Source organism: Tachysurus vachellii, chromosome 12 (genome assembly GCF_030014155.1).
Source record: "Tachysurus vachellii isolate PV-2020 chromosome 12, HZAU_Pvac_v1, whole genome shotgun sequence".
NCBI classification, from domain to species: domain Eukaryota; kingdom Metazoa; phylum Chordata; class Actinopteri; order Siluriformes; family Bagridae; genus Tachysurus; species Tachysurus vachellii.
The window spans coordinates 22810462-22827253 of NC_083471.1; the positions used below are offsets into that span (position 1 = coordinate 22810462).

The following is a 16792-nucleotide window of genomic DNA, read 5'->3' on the forward strand; positions in this document are numbered from 1 at the left end:
TGAGTTTACAGACATGGAAAAGTTTTCAGGACCAGGAGAATTCAGAGAGTTTTTTTTACGTCTATTATGTCTTATAGTCTAGTCAAGAGACAATATTAAACACATCTCTAAATGATGTGTTGTACAGTAACATTATATATACATTTTATTAATTATTTTTTATTTATTTATATTTTTAGGGCATGGTACTAAAGTAAAAAATAATCAACTTTAAAATAGTACCAGAAATGATAATTTACATTGGACCATATCACACTGCCGCGTCACAAGATTTAAGAGATTCAGGTTTTGTACTGTATGTGTTGTCTGTAGACATTCTAATAGTTTCTAAAACAACAAAAAAGTTGTCTGTCACTTTTTTGGTTGCTGTATAAGTAAACGTACGCTATTGGTGTTTGCAGAAAAAGGCAGCGAATGGAAAAAGGAAGGCTTTATTTGGAAATCAAGACTATGGCTCTGCTAAGCAACAGAAGCTAACTGCTCAGATGAACGCAAAGTATGAGGACCAGGCAGAGTCGAAGCTCCTATCAAATCCAAAACCTTCACCAAAGAATGGACACGAGGAACATAAGGGACACGATAGACCTTTTATTAAAACCTCATCTCTTTTTCGTAACAACCCTGAGATCCCAGATGTGCTCAGGTCAGTAAACTTTATCTGTCCTTGCATCATGTTCTACCTAGATGCTAAAATTAAAGTAACATTACATTTTTCCTGTAGTCCTGTTGTGACTCAGGTGAAGGAGAAGGTCTTCACTAGCAACTCGTTTCAAGAAGTAGACCTGCATCCTCACTTAGTAAGATCACTTATAAGACCATTGATGTTAAGTTACAGTTCATTAGCAGTCATAACCTAGTGTATTCTCTTCTGTATTTCGTTCCGCAGGTAGCGACGCTTAACAAAGTGTTAAACATAAGCAGTATGACCAGGTACATACATTATACAGTAAAAGTCTTAACAACTTTACAGCTGTTGCTTGGATTCTCACATGTTGTATGTATTTGTAGTGTTCAGAAGCAGACCATTCCAGTGCTCATGGCAGGAAAAGATGCTGTTGTACGATCCCAAACTGGATCAGGTATGACCCTCAGGTGCATCTTACATAAAGCTGTTAATTCAGGGCAACTGATAAGTTGTACATGGCAACACACAAGCTGCAGTTAGATCAGATCAAATAAAAAAATCTATATAAAATTGCATCTATTTTCCAATCAGATTGGTCAGAAAATGCTGAAAATGTTAAACCATTTCCCTTTTTTTTTTTTTTTTTTTTTAAATGTAAGGAATTGTTGACATGGTCGATGTTTTTTGTGAGGAGATGTTTATGCCACTTTTTTGGAAGCAACGTTAAACATAATTAGAAATGGATAAAACTGTTTTAGCTGGCAAACTGATGTGGGATTGGTTATTATTAAGGTGTGAGTTTGTTCTGTTACTGTTATTAATGAATATCAAATTAATATGACACTACATTTCACTGATCATTTGAATGTGCTATAACATTTCTGTTTCACTCTGTTGATGATATAAAACAAAAAAAAAGCATTATGAGTCAGTTGTAACCTGTGGCTAATTTGTCTTGTGTCACTGATTAGGGAAAACGCTGGCGTATGGGATTCCTGTGGTCCAGTCTCTGCAGGCAGTGCAGCCAAAAATCAAGGTGAAAGCTGAATTGTGAAACCGATCATTTGTTGGTTGTTAACTGTTATTCATTGCTAGTAAAAATAAGTATTGAGGTTTTAAAGACAGGTGAAGCTAACTGAATCTTTTCCTAATGTCCTGTATTAACATCCCGTTTCAAAATGCCTCTCAACAAAAGATAAAAATGTAAAATCTGGGTGATATTCATCAATACTGCTCCAAATGTGTGTCTGTGTGTGCGTGCGTGTCTGTGTGTGCGTGCGTGTCTGTGTGTGCGTGCGTGTCTGTGTGTGCGTGTGTGTGCGTGTGTGTCTGTGTGTGCGTGTGTGTCTGTGTGTGCGTGTGTGTCTGTGTGTGCGTGTGTGTCTGTGTGTGCGTGTGTGTCTGTGTGTGCGTGTGTCTGTGTGTGCGTGTGCGTGCGTGTGTGTCTGTGTGTGCGTGTGTGTCTGTGTGTGCGTGTGTGTCTGTGTGTGCGTGTGTGTGTGTCTGTTTGCGCGAGTGTGTGTGTGTCTGTTTGCGCGAGTGTGTGTGTGTCTGTTTGCGCGAGTGTGTGTGTGTCTGTTTGCGCGAGTGTGTGTGTGTCTGTGCGCGAGTGTGTGTGTCTGTGCGCGAGTGTGTGTCTGCGCGTGTGTGTGTGCGTGTGTGTCTGTGTGTGCGTGTGTGTCTGTGTGTGCGTGTGTGTCTGTGTGTGCGTGTGTGTCTGTGTGTGCGTGTGTGTCTGTGTGTGCGAGTGTGTGTGTCTGTTTGCGCGAGTGTGTGTGTGTCTGTTTGCGCGAGTGTGTGTGTGTCTGTTTGCGCGAGTGTGTGTGTGTCTGTGCGCGAGTGTGTGTGTCTGTGCGCGAGTGTGTGTGTCTGTGCGCGAGTGTGTGTCTGCGCGTGTGTGTGTGCGTGCGCGTCTGTTTGCGTGTCAGCTGATTAAACAGGTGGAATCAGATGCTGCGTCTGTTTGACTGCAATGAAAACCAACATTCACTCGAATCATTTGCAGATAAGAACCAACTCCCCAATATAGACGTATCTAAAAGGTCATTTATATACACGCTGATTTGTTTCACAAAGAGTCAGAGTTGAAGAACGTCAATAATACTGCCAACATCTGGGCTGAAAAAAAATGTAATTATTCAACTGGACTATATCTTACAATTGGATTATGTAATATCATCCAAAATGATGTTTTAGAACTCGCTGATGCCTAAACTGGGAGAAGAAAAACCAAATACCTCAGGACACACAAAGTGGATTCCCTTCCACATCTTCTGAAGTGATAGCTTCCAGAGTTTTGCTCCTCACCTCCATGTGTAGCTTTTATATATTATTTGACTAACATTTCTTCTCCTTCTGCTGTTCCAGAGATCAGACGGGCCACTGGCACTTGTAATCGTGCCTACGAGAGAAGTAGGCGGATAATAAAAAATCTATTTACAAATGCTTCATAGTCATTTAATGACAACTACATAATGTTCAGCTTTCATTCTTGATTTTCAGTTGGCACAGCAGAGTTTCCAAATCTTCCAGAAGCTTCTGAAGGTAAAAAATAAATGACTTGATACTATTAAAAAAAGATTCTTACGACTCTTAAAGTTTCTTGACGATGACTTTTTTTTTTTCATATAACCTGTTTAAGATTTAGGGTAGAGATTTCTTACACTTAAATGAACTTTAGAACATTAATTAAACAAGTGAAAATTAAGTTAATCTCAACCTGTATCTGTGGGATTTTATTCTTCCCAATTTTCTAACAACAAATCTGGGCAATTTGATGTTGTTTTCTTTACAGCCATTCACCTGGATCGTGCCTGGTGTCCTGATGGGAGGGGAAAAGAGGAAAGCAGAAAAAGCCAGGCAAGAACATCACACACATAGGGCTGGACACTTTGTATACAACTAATCTTAGTATTAAACCTGCGTTTTTTCTGTTTCAGACTGAGGAAAGGCATAAATGTTTTGATCTCCACTCCAGGGCGACTGGTAGACCACATTAAGAACACTCTTAGCATCGCATTTAGCGCTGTACGCTGGCTTGTTCTGGATGAAGCAGACAGGTTTGTTTTATTGTATTTAAAGGTGTATTTAAGCGTTTAATGGAGAATCTTATCTCACGTTCATTTAATATCTTCAGATCTGTCAGCTTCCATGCTCTTTGTTTTTGGTAGGACTCTTGACCTGGGTTTTGAGAAGGACCTGACCGTTATACTGAACGCTCTGAATGCTGGCGGCTCCGCTAGGCAGACGGTGCTGCTTTCTGCCACACTCACTGAGGGTAAGTCAGCCTCTGGTCATTTGGTACCAGCTCAAGGCACTAATAGGACCAGTGGTACTTAGAGGTGGGTCTGATTCTATGCAACGCTGAGGGGTTACATGTTGCGTGTTCCCATTCAACACACAAAAAAATGAAGCACCCCTGATCATTGAGCCACTTCATAATTCAGCAGCTAAAAACATTCAGACAAAAAAAAAAAAAAAATCACAATTTTATTCCAAGCACCAGTTTTAGATTTAACCTAACAGTATAATTGTGCAGTGTAAAACCTCTTGTAACACTCTTATTTATTTATTTTTTTAAACAAACAGGGCTCTCCCGCTTAACCAGCATTAGCATGAACGACCCAGTGTACATCCAGGTCTCAGATGTCACTGATAAAAGCGTGGACACATCTGAACCTCTTCTCTCATCCCAATCACCACCTTCTCAGCAGGCTGACAGCTACACGGTGCCTGACAAGCTGCAGCAGTATATGGTGGTGGTGCCTAGCAAACTGCGCCTGGTCTGCCTTGCAGCATTTATTCTGGCCAGGTGTAAGGTAATCACTCACGTGCACAGTCAGAGGTTTATAATGCAGCTCGGTGTGGATTATACTGATTTTTGTCTTGCAGTATAAATGAGATGGATGTCGTCTTTGGTTCCATTAAAAAAAACCAAAAACATTTCTCCTCATCTGTTAGTTTGAACGAGATCAGAAGCTCATCGTCTTCATATCCAGCTGTGAGGCGGTTGAGTTCCTTATCACACTCCTCTCCAATGTCCTGTGTGGTAAACCCAGCACCGCAAACAAGCAGCCGGGGTCAATCAACTTTCATCGACTCCATGGCAACATGGAGCAAGAGGTTAGATGTCTTGTATATGGAAATTTTACCCTGAGCGCTGTACGTCTTTCACTCTAGGATCTAGAACGCCTTAGTTATTCCTCACTCTGTTATTAGCCTTATTTAACTTAGCCCAGGTTCTGAACCTATCACAATATGAATGTCACAATCCCTAGTTGCAATTTGCACTACAGCCTCAACTCTTGTACACTTCCTGCCTTGTTCGAGTAAGTCAGGTCAAATTAGCCAGCTGGTGGAGTGGCTGCAACAGTCGGGAGCCCTGGGGCAGTGCCATGGGACTGCAAGATGAGCCACCTTTGCCCAGGCCTCAGACCTCATTCAGCCATGCTAATGGACATGACCAGGGCTGCTCAAATGCTCCAAGTAGGCTGGCGAGCTCAGGGCACAGCCGCCCAAGGCCTCTGTGACTCCCCCTTCTTAGATAATAAGGAAAGGCCTTCAGCAGCTTTATGGATGGGTTTGGTGATGTGACAGCTCTGGCCATCTTCTGCAGTGAAAGAAAACAACAGGAGACACACAGCTGTTCCAGCACAGTTAACAGATTGTGCTCTACTTACAGGAGGGAGAGAGAAGTGATGTCCTTTGGCTCCACAGTCATATTTGTCACATCATCTTCACCTTCTTTTAGGATAGAAGAAATCATAGCAAGAATCCTAATTCTCTGACTGGACCAGCTTTAACCACCACTGATCTAATGAACAGTGGAGTAAAAAACATCAGGACTATTTCTGACCTTGTCTCATGTTAATAATCAATAGATTTTCCAATTAAAAAATCCTTCATATTCTCTAATCTCTCAGTAAATGAAAGGACAATAATGAATATAATGAAATAATATAATGTTTAACCTTCTCCTGTGTCTATGCCAGCTAGCATCAAACAACTCGGCCACTTTGTGTAAATTTTCCTTATTTCTCACGTGAAGATTTTTTCACTCCAAAGCGAACTCCATTGCTTTTATTTAAAACATCTTTGAATTCAGCATTGATTGGTAAATCAATGCATGCTTATTGTGGTTATAGCTAACTCGTTATCAGTGCAGGAAAAATGTGACGTGACATGGCAGTCTGGAACTAGATCTGAGAATAGAAGTCCCATAATAAAGATTCAAGTGTGTGTTGCTGTGTGAACAGGAGCGGACGGAGGTGTTTCAGGAGTTCTCCCAGAGTAAGACCGGGGTCCTGCTGTGTACGGTGAGTCTTCCTGTAAATCACCACTTAACCAGGGTTTGAAGAGGATCCTGTTTAGTTTTTTGTTTTATGTTAAAGATGTAGTGGCAAAGAGGCAAAATCAGAGCTCATTTCTAATGAATTTCCAGATCAATAGCACCGCAAATGTTCAGTGTGGTTTTTTTGTGTTTGTTTGTTTGTTTTAAATGATATGACGATTACATACCGTACCTAAAACATATTTTAAAGTAACAAACTTCTTTTTAATTGCTGTCTGTCATGTTTTCCTGACCACGTCTTGGTGCTCCACAGCCGTCTGTTTCTCTCAAGATCTTCTCTTTCTCTTTTCTTTACTTTGCTCCCCTCTGGCGCAGCTGTTGGCAGTAGGGCCATAAGGGGAAGCCCTAAGGGAGCAAGTGCTCTGTTAGCCCTGGCTTTGAGTGTGGATTGTCTCTCCAGGCTACAGCTGCCAGGCCTGGCCTGCTCTCTCTAGCAGCAGCAGCAGTAGCAGTGTTTCCTTCTCGCTGCATGTGAAAGGTCTCACAGACCGTGCTGGCTACACTGCTTACTAAACCACGTGTCCTCGGCTGTCCGCTGGTCTCCCTACCGTCCTAAACATTTTAACCTCAGCGTATCCTACAAGAACGGAGATCCTGTCTGGGACGTGTGGTTGAATTAAATTCACCAAATTTAAATGGCTAGAGATTTAAAAAAAAAAAAAAAAACTGAAATCTCTAGCCATCACTTATATTGTCTGTGTGTGTATAACTTCAGAGGGGAATTTCAGAAAACTTTATGATTACAATAAAGGAAGTCAGTCATTTGGAGCAAATTTTATATACTAGATTACTTTTTCAGAGAGATTAACTAAATCAGTGTGAGTTTTAATGACCTTTATTTTCATTATGTTACTCTTATGAGGGGAAAAAAAATCTGTAAGGCATCTATCATCTATATCGTACTAAGATCTCTAGCTTTCAAGTGTATCTCATGTTGGCTGGAGTCTGTAGAAGAGCTGTGGAAGATCATCAAAGATGCTCAGGAAAAATGATCAGCTAATTAAACTGCACAAATGACACCTGAGGCTACTCGTGTTTTTTTAAACGAATATTTGTCGCATCAAATATTAAATTAGGTTTATTATTATAATTGGCTGCTCTGTATGATATTTCTGTGTCAGAAACATTTATCTTCATTCATTCTGACGGCATCTTTTGCTTTACAGCATTTTTCCACGTGTTAAGATTTCTACGCAGTATTGTATGTTTCCTCAGAACAGGGATAAATGTAGAGGTGGAGAGATGCTACACGTTCAGGAAACTGCTGAAGAATTTCTTTTCACTCTGAACAAGAATTTCTTTTATAACGGATGACATTTGCTCAGTGCAGATGAGCACAGGATGTCAAACTTTATTAATTCCTCACTAATTAAGACTGAATCAAACAGGATTTGGACTGTTATGCATCAGCACAACATGATAATCTCTAAATTCAGACAATATGCTATATTATTTTTTATATCTAGGATGTAAATGTGACTGGACAGAGAAGTAGTTGTCTCGTATTTGGCAACAACTCTAGGCCTGTCACTGTGTAGCATTATTCCTGGATTAAATGAGTCGTTTTAATGGATTTGACAGACTTTCCTGGCCCTGCACCGGCCTCCATCTGCACTCTGCCCAACTCTGGCTTATCCCAGCTGGGCCACAGGACCAGAAGAGGGAGGAGTGGAGGCCCAAAGCTCAGTACTAGGCTCTCAGTCTTCTATCAGTTATTAATAAAGATCTAATCTTGGCTAGGCACCACAAATCTGTAAAGGATAATGGGGAGAAAATCGAGAGAATAAACAGCCTTTGTTTAGAGACGTGGCTGTTTTCTTTCACACTGTCTGTGCTGAGCTTCGAGCTGTTTGAAACGGGTCACGTTATGCATGTCTGTTCTGCCAACTTATTATCTGGATGTTTTGTAAAGGATGTGGCAGCACGTGGATTGGATCTTCCTCAAGTCACATGGATATTACAGGTACATTTGCTTCTTTCCTGCCTTTTTGCCTTTTTATATTACATAACATTAGGAAATAAATGTGTAATTAATGTCTTATTTAAGAAAAATATAATAATTGAATTATTATGCAGATTCTTCCACAGTGAGGTGCAAAAGGAGAAGTAATTTATTGTTTTGCTGTCTCACATTTACATTGCAGTTTAACCCTCCGTCTTCTGCGGCGGAGTACGTTCATCGCGTCGGCCGTACAGCTCGTATCGGAGCTCAGGGCAACAGCCTTCTCTTCCTCACCCCCTCAGAGACCGCCTACATGAATGTTTTGGCCAATCACAATATCAGGTCTGTGATCTAGCTAATCTCAGGTTGTGTAAGTGACCAGATGTGATGCAGAGGTGGTCAGTTTTCTTTGTTTTATTTAAGTGTCAACATTGTAAAGTAGCAGTTTGCTCAGTGCATCTTACTTTCTGATCTGAATGCTGCCAGCCAATGAAGAGAGCGAGCACACACACACTTTCATCCTCTGAGTAAAAGCATAAAGCCAGAAATAATGTGTAATGATAGTTTCTTCTGTCTTTCATCAGACCTTCTTTCTCTGTGTTGCAGTCTCCGTGAGATGAAAAATGAAGACATCTTGTCGACTCTGTTGAAGGACGAGCGTTTCAGAGGCAGAGGGAATTGGGACAAAAAGGTCATTTTGACCCCTTGATACTGCATGCTGTTGTACTTGAGTTCTTTATATTGATCTCTGGAACTGTGGGCATAAGACAGACCTGTACTCGTTAGGTGTTAATATGGAACTATTGAGAAAGATGTCCTCCCTCTCTCTCTCTCTCTCTCTCTCTCTCTCTCTCTCGCTCTCTCTCGCTCTCACTCTCCCCACTCTCCTCCCTCTCTCAACTCTGTAACATGACAATGAGGGGGGACGACAGCCAGCTCTCAGGCACTCTTAATCCTGATTTAATTTCCCCCTTCTCGCTCTAAACCAATCGACTTACTCCACTAATACCCCCATGGGCACTTTTCATCTTGGAGGCCAAAGGTCAGGAGACGGCAGGGGGCTCAGAAAATACAGTGTGTTTAACCAATGTCCTTTTTTTACGCGAACGTCTCCGAGGTGAACAGCTGTTTATACTAATGTGTTCTACTGGGTAGGCTTTAATAGGTTACTCTGGATTACATTTACATACACGTAATATGTGCGATACGCAATTTTGTGTCCAGAAGCTGTCGTCACATGCACACGATGAGATACATTATATGATATGCATTAACATTATATGACCTCATATATTTTCTTTTGAATTTAGAAGAATGCTTTTATTTTTTTAGATTATTTCCAGAGGAAAATGTGCTAATGAGATGAATTGTATTATTTTTAAGGATTTTTTGTTTACCAAGCCAAATATCGCAAGTGTTGCTCTCTTATCAGAAATCAGTCGGTGCCCGTGAGCAAGATGTGCGTGAGAGAGCTACAGTTTTACAGACAGACTTCGAGAATTATGTCCACGCCAGTGCCGAATCGGTACAGGCTGCTAAGAAAGGTGAGTCTTATCTGATATCACGCACATTTACAACACTGGTGGAGCTACACGCTACTTCCTGTGGTGATATTTTAATCAAACTGGGAGAATGTATATGCTGGAATTGCAGGACAAGGTTTCAGACCGGAAATAGCCCGAAAAATAAATATATATTGTGCAGTTTTTGTCATTTAGGATTGTATTTGCATTAATTTATTTCATCAGCTCTGACTTGTTCAACTTCCATCGTTTCTCCAGCCCTGCAGTCGTTTGTGAGGGCGTATACGGCATACCCCTCCGCCCTGAAACACATCTTCCACATCCGTCACCTCCACCTGGGTCACGCCGCCAAGAGCTTCGGCCTGCGAGACGCACCACAGAGCCTGTCGTCTGCCATCACAGACTCCACAGCTAAAGGGAAATCCAAGAAACAAGCAAAAGGAAACGATAAGAAGAGGTATGTTGATGGGTTTAATATACACAAGCTTTAAAAGCCTTGATTTTTACATTTATAATTCACATATGCATTCATAGGCATGTGTATTTGTTGTATTTAATTTAATATCTAATATTTGAAATATGACATACAGATGTTGTTTAAGTTAATAATCATTTTTGCTCTTTCAGTCTCTGTGCCTTTCATTAAATGGCATTTCCTTAAAAATAGACACTCGGAAATGAAAATGAATAAACGTTCAAATTAAATTTAAATTTAAACGTTCAAAATCCAAACCCAACATTTAGGATATTAACATATTTATGATATTAATTAGAATATATGCTGTTATTATTCGCTCTAATAACACATTCACTGCGACCTGGTAAAATTAATATTACATGAGTGCAAACTGCGTTTTTTTTGTTTGTTTGTTTGTTTTTTCTTTTCTAGCCGGAATGAATAATTAGTTTTACCGGAAGCACTATATTAATTAATCTACTGCAACATTTTTTAAATAATATTCCACCGTTACTTCTTTATATCTTTACGTGTTTCCCAAGTGATTACTGTATAGGTTCTTTATATATGTTTTTATGCTAGTCAATATGGCAATATTGATAATTATTTTTTAAAATGGCAATGTTTTCACGATATTACTCATTATTTACTTTGGCCAACATGTAAAAAAAAAATCGCAAGGATTAGAATTTTACAATATGACATTAGTAAACTAAATAGGCACAGAAGTTAAAATTAAAGTTACTACGAAGACCTAGATTTAACAGCAGGTTTGACGTGTCATTGAGCAATAATGTCATGGTTGACGAGGTGACTTATGTTGCCTAAGGTTGTGTTTTTTAGCAGAAAATTTAGCTCCACAAAATTCAGATTTTACACTAAATGGAGGGAAAATGAAATTCAATGTAGCGCCGTATTTTGGATTGTCTTGGCGCAGTTGCTTTCTTAGACGTAGAGTTAAGCTCCGTGCCAGTACACAAGCAGGCTTGGCAGCTGCACGTCTTTCTCTGTCCTGGGGCCTCAGAAGGTCAGAAAGGAGTAGTCAAGCCCTGACCTTTACCTGCTTTGTACTCTCCCTTTCTTCCTCTGTGTTTTTTGGCAGCATGTACACTTCTCTTCTTCCGTCTTGCTTGTCTCCTGTGCTTAACACTCACCAGAGCCAAAAGTTGCAGTTTTCTGGCACAAAGCAGGCATGCCTGGCCCACATCAGTCTGTCCTGGCCCTCACACCTCGTTCTCGCTTATCACACAGAAGAATTAAACCTGAATCTAACCTATTTTAATCCAGAGTGTATTGAAGGATTTAATCAGAAGGCCTCGTCCTGTCATGTAGGAGACATTTTTGGAGTGCAGGTGGCACGTAAAGATGAAGGCTAACGGCTAGATGAAGCCTGATCTGTTGTGTGTGGACATTGCAGCGCGGTTGCTAGGTGGAAGCACTGAGTTCTGGCCACTGCTTGATGCTGTGAGGTTATTAGTGGTCATCAGATTGGCCTCCCTTAGGATCCTGAATGCACAAGCTGTAACCTGAGTGTGGTCAGCGGGGCTGCGTCCAGGCTGGTCCTTGAATGTGTGAGCACGTGTTTGTGGTCAGTCATACTTGCTGGCTGTGGTCTATACCACTCTACAGACCAAGGACCTTGTGTTTGTGCACGTGTGTATGTGTGTGTGCGCGCACGTGTGTGTGTGCGCGCACGTGTGTGTGTGCGCGCACGTGTGTGTGTGCGCGCACGTGTGTGTGTGCGCGCACGTGTGTGAGTGCGCGCACGTGTGTGCGTGCGCGCACGTGTGTGCGTGTGTGCGTGTGTGTGCGCGTGTGTGCGTGCGCACGTGTGCGTGCGCACGTGTGTGTGTGCGTGCTTGTGTGATGTTTATCAGTGACCTACACATGTTGAAATCAGATTGACAGATTGACTCGGTCTCTTGCAGAAATATCAGTATAAATGTAGCTTTATTACTAAAACAACTGATTGTTTTACTCTCCACTGTCATTTTAATGTTCTGTAATCCTGCTTTCTCTTTTAACACTTATTACTTGAGTGTTTTTGAAACAAGAATGTAAGCTTTTTGTGTTCAGTCTCTCCATCAGAAAGCAGATGCCAGATATAATTTCACTAAGAGATGCAGGTTAAATATCTGTTTCATGAGTGTTTTTAATAATCAGCTCATCTGTTACAGTGAACAAGGAAGAACCTTGTTTCTGTGTCCTCTGTATAAGATTGTATTAGGGCTTAGTTTGCACATCTCTTGTGAGCTGGAAGTGTTTACACTCGTGTATAAGGCAGTTTATTTATTATAAGGAAAGTAAAAAAATCAGTTATCAGAAACATGGTTTTAAGAAAAGCTTTAGGAAACATATTTTGAATTACGCTAGATAAATAAAATTAAATTCAGTCACAGGCTTGCAAATGTTACATAATGAAAGAAACATTTACACTTTTGACAACTTTCACGATGATAAATTACATTATGTATTTCAACATAATGCAGGCTGGAGAAGTCAAAACTGAATTGCAGTGTAATTTCTAAAACAAAAGTACCTCTCATTTTGTGAGGAACACAATTGTGCTGTTAATCTGTATAAAGTGTTGGAGTATAGTCCTATTTATTCGAGGTACTAATATTGTCACTGTTAGGTGTGTGTCTCTCTCTCTCTCTCTCTCTCTCTCTCTCTCTCTCTCTCTCTCTCTCTCTCTCTAACCACTGGTAATTGGCAGGTGACCTGCAGCAGGACCTGTGAAAAGAACCCATGGAGCAGGACAATAAGTCCATCCCTGAGGGGTCAGACCCCTAAACACCCATCACTCACACACAAACACGCTGATGTCCAGATAACAGATGATTCTCTTAATATATTCATCAGCTTTCAAAGCAGAGAGTCTGCATCTCCGTTTAACTAACGTCACCATGCACGGCTCTCGTCTGCGTTAAATCCAGGACTGAGCAGAACCGGTGCCGATTATAGCATCCATCTCCTTCGTCAGTGTGTGTGTGTATGTGCGCGTGTGTGTGTACACATGTGAGAGTGTGAAGTTGTCCTGACATGGTTGGGACTGGCCACCGTGTCAGTAGAGACTTCATTACGGCCGTCTGTGGCATACGCCATCCATGTCCAGACAAGACTTCTCTAATGAGCTTTATCACACCACTACCAACATCCACATGCAAACACACACACACCGTAACAAAAAACAAAACCTCAAGAGCTCAGGAGAGTGGCCATTATCGGCTCTAGCACAGTGAACTGGCTAAAAATACCCAGCAGCCCCAGGGTGAGGTTAGACTTACTGCTGCTTGCTTTGCTCTGTTTTTTCCCTTAAATTTGAAATAACAGATACTCCTAGGTAAAGAGTGTGTGAGAAGTGTGTACACCTGTTCGAGGGTATATATTGTGCAGCATTGAGTAGAACTGTTGCAGTTAGACAGCATTGCACAAACACACATACACACATCTATATAACTATATATAGACATGAATGTATATTAATTATTAATAAAATACTATGTTATTAACAAAATACTTTTGTATCATAAACAGCTAACTTTGTTGTTTTCTTGATGAAACATAATCATATAGATGCAATAGCACAAGTCTTATATGTCCCTGAACGTTTATTCAGTCTAACAGGCCGACTCCACTTAAAAAAACATCCTCTATCTTCAACTCAATATTTTTTTAGATTTAAACACCCGTAGCAAAGTCAGTAAATATTCAATATCTTCCCGCTCACTATCTCTTTTCACTACACAGACTATAATGTATTGATGTTACAGTGCAGACACCACATAGTCCACAACCACAAAAAATGACTCCGATATATTTATTATGAGCTAGTAGGCTGGCCTCAGTTACTCCACCTCACAGTTTTCAGAGGAACCAAGATGTTTTGTACACGTTTCTTGCCCAAAGCTTCAGAATCTTGAGCATTAAAATGAGACACACAATTCCATATTAAAGGGTTATTTAAGCCTTTAAATTGAAGTTGATTAATATTACATTGTGTTTACTATCAGGCATCTAGAAGGTCTGTGGTTGGTTATTTAGTTTCTCACTGTGAAATTAGATAGTTATTGGCCTTGTTGGTAATAAAAAAAAAATTTAGACTTGCTACCAAACGTGAGAGAAATCAGTGACGTGTCTATAAGCAGAACGAGTAAAGATTTCAATTTTCTGCCGAAAAAAAAAATACTATAAATGAAAGGCCTTTGTCATTTTTTTACATTATCCACTTCCAGTACAATGTACTTTACTCCCCTTCCACCTGGTCTTCTGCTTACACAGTGTATCTACCTTCCTTCTCTCCATCATGTCCGCCAGCGCTCTACCTTTCCCTGTCATTGTACCAACGTTCAGTGTCCCTGTTCTCAGACCTATACACCTGCGTTTCCTCCTCTCTCTCTGTCTACATACACGTCTCCTTCCTCGACCAACCTTAGTGTGATGTTCCACCTGCACCATGCGATCCGGTATAGAATTCACACTGATGATTTGCATGTTTGGCACGTTTTATGCCGGATGCCCTTCCTGACACAACCTTCTTTATTTATCCGGGCTTGGGACCGGCCCAGAAGTCACTGCCTTGCGACCCCTGTGGCCAGATTGTGACATACTGTATTTAAGCGGTCATTTAGCTAAAAGGTTTGTGGAAAGTTTTATTTACTCGTCGTTGTTTATTTATTTATTTATAATTTAGTTTGTATATAAAATTTAATATCCATCATATGAATCAAAATCATAGTAAATACACATGTATACACACACACTGAAATCATTTAATCTCATCTCATTCTGTGTTAGATTGATGATCTGTGTGCGCGTGTGAGTGTACATGTACATGAATATTCTGTAAATTCTGTGCTGAATCAAGTTTAAGAAAACTGATGAAACACTACATTGGGTGATATTTGCAGTATGTCAGTTACTGTGTCTGTATATCCACAGCCTTCATGTCCACAGTCCTGTAGAGACTTTTAACAGATCAATAGCTACAATCTTATAGCTCCTCTGAGCCCTCAGGGTAGTGTGTTTGCATGTGTGTGTATATATATGTATGTATAGCAGCCCCAGAGGGACATCTCACAGCTCAAGGCTCAAGCTCAAGAGTTATTGATTAGACAAACAGACTGGTTTTAAACCAGCCTCCACTGCTGACTACATGCCTGTTATCGACAACTGTGGGAATTTCTCTCACTTGTACTAGATCGTCTTGGGCCAGCCTGTCCCCGTCTCGTCCCAGCGTGCTTCAGAGTGTCCTTACGTCTTCGTTCAGAAATCTGAACACAATTTGCTCGTCTCTTCTAGTGCATTCCTAATGCTTTCTGAATTTTTCTTGAATTATTTATTTAAAGAAAAAATATTATTGTATGTCAATAGCACATATTGTAACCGTTAACCGAAGAACATCACTGATGGTTAATCTAATTAAATATATTCATTTGTATGTTGGAAAAACAAGAGAAATTATGCAAACTTATCAGGATATTTTTTTTCGTTTGGTTTGTTTTTTTATGATAAATCCCTTTCTTGGTTGTTGAAAGCAAAATGTATAAGAACATGACCGTATTTATTTATTTATTTATTTATTTAAGGCCCACCACTAATAAGCTCACAGCCAGAGAGCGAGTGGCCAGCCTGATCCGCTCAGAGTACACCAGCGGGATAGACGGAGAGTCCAAGTCCAAAAAGAAGAGAAAGAAGAAGAAAGCAAATGCAGATGATGAGCTGACAGAAGGGTGAAGGGGAGAGAGAGAGAAGCAAAGTGGATGCAAAATCATAGTCATAGACAGAGCTTTGGGGATACAGGTGTTCAAATCAACTCCTGGACATGTTTACCTGTGACATTACAAAGCACCAGGAAACTCACCATCCTCATCATCGTCATCTCCCAAGTGCCTGAAGAGGGGCTGAGTTTAACTGTGTGGAAGGTTTGTTCTACTCGAAAATATTTGGATTTGTAAACGTGTAATGCATTTATTTTTTTTTTGCATTACTGGAGCTTTTAGAAGTAAAATGTGTCACATAACCTAAATCTGTGCTTTCCTTGATTTGAGGACCAGGTTTAAAAATGTTCTAATATAAAATACATGTATTGAATCTAAGGTATTTGTTAGTTCCTGATTAAAATGACACGGGCAAAACAAAACAAAATCTGTTATTTGCTTATAGCAGCTGAATAAAGGATCTCTTTCTTACCGTTAAAACTTTTTTTGATTATTTATTCCAAGAGTCTTTTTGATCAGCTTTTGTCGGCTGCAGAGTCTCTGAAAAGGAGTGTGTATGTAAAGTGTGTGTGTGTGTGTGTGTGTGTGTGTGTGTGTGTGTGTGTGTTGTGCGGCACGGCGGAGAGGCCTCGGTTTCGCTCACCAGCTGCTCCTGCCTTTAGTACAGCGCGGTGCCGCTCACCAGCTGTTTAGCAGCGGCTCTGATGCGACAATAAAAAAAAATAGTTGAAGCATCACAAGCGGCTTGGACGTCTTTACTAATTACTGTCACCTTAATACTATAAAACCTGTTGTGTCATTTGTTCATATTATTTAGTAGCATGTGCGGAAATCGGTGATAAACCGTGACGCTGAGTGTTAACCGCATATACATTTATTTGTGTTGCTCAATCAATCAATTGTCTCTGTTTCTTTTTAATATATACGTTTCGAAAAAGAGCATTGGATTAAATTAGGCGACTCTATAATAGAGATTCGTACGTAGATATTTTCACGTAAGCGAGCATTTTACTTAGTTTACAAAATACCGTTTAATAAAGTAAAAAAAAAAATTTTGTTGTTGAAAACATGAGCATTAAAATGATCAATAATAAAAATAAAGAAAAAAATAATTCTAACATTAGTACCATAACCTGTACACACACACACACACACACGTAAACAGCATATTCACA

The 16792-nt window shown here is 40.2% G+C and overlaps 1 protein-coding gene across 1 annotated transcript in view; it reads left to right on the forward strand.

Moving 5' to 3' along the window:
- Positions 1-16097, forward strand: part of ddx31 (DEAD (Asp-Glu-Ala-Asp) box polypeptide 31) — a 17428-nt gene extending 1331 nt beyond the window's left edge. The window contains exons 3-21 of the mRNA XM_060883237.1: positions 402-643; positions 722-797; positions 887-930; positions 1009-1079; positions 1597-1661; positions 2993-3037; positions 3128-3169; positions 3420-3484; positions 3565-3684; positions 3796-3902; positions 4214-4443; positions 4586-4747; positions 5881-5940; positions 7888-7938; positions 8120-8259; positions 8524-8608; positions 9350-9461; positions 9699-9897; positions 15486-16097. Coding sequence (XP_060739220.1) covers positions 402-643; positions 722-797; positions 887-930; positions 1009-1079; positions 1597-1661; positions 2993-3037; positions 3128-3169; positions 3420-3484; positions 3565-3684; positions 3796-3902; positions 4214-4443; positions 4586-4747; positions 5881-5940; positions 7888-7938; positions 8120-8259; positions 8524-8608; positions 9350-9461; positions 9699-9897; positions 15486-15633 — 2064 coding nt within the window. The 3' untranslated portion in view covers positions 15634-16097. The remainder of the gene's footprint in view (positions 1-401; positions 644-721; positions 798-886; positions 931-1008; positions 1080-1596; positions 1662-2992; positions 3038-3127; positions 3170-3419; positions 3485-3564; positions 3685-3795; positions 3903-4213; positions 4444-4585; positions 4748-5880; positions 5941-7887; positions 7939-8119; positions 8260-8523; positions 8609-9349; positions 9462-9698; positions 9898-15485) is intronic.
- The last annotated feature ends 695 nt before the right edge of the window (positions 16098-16792 follow it).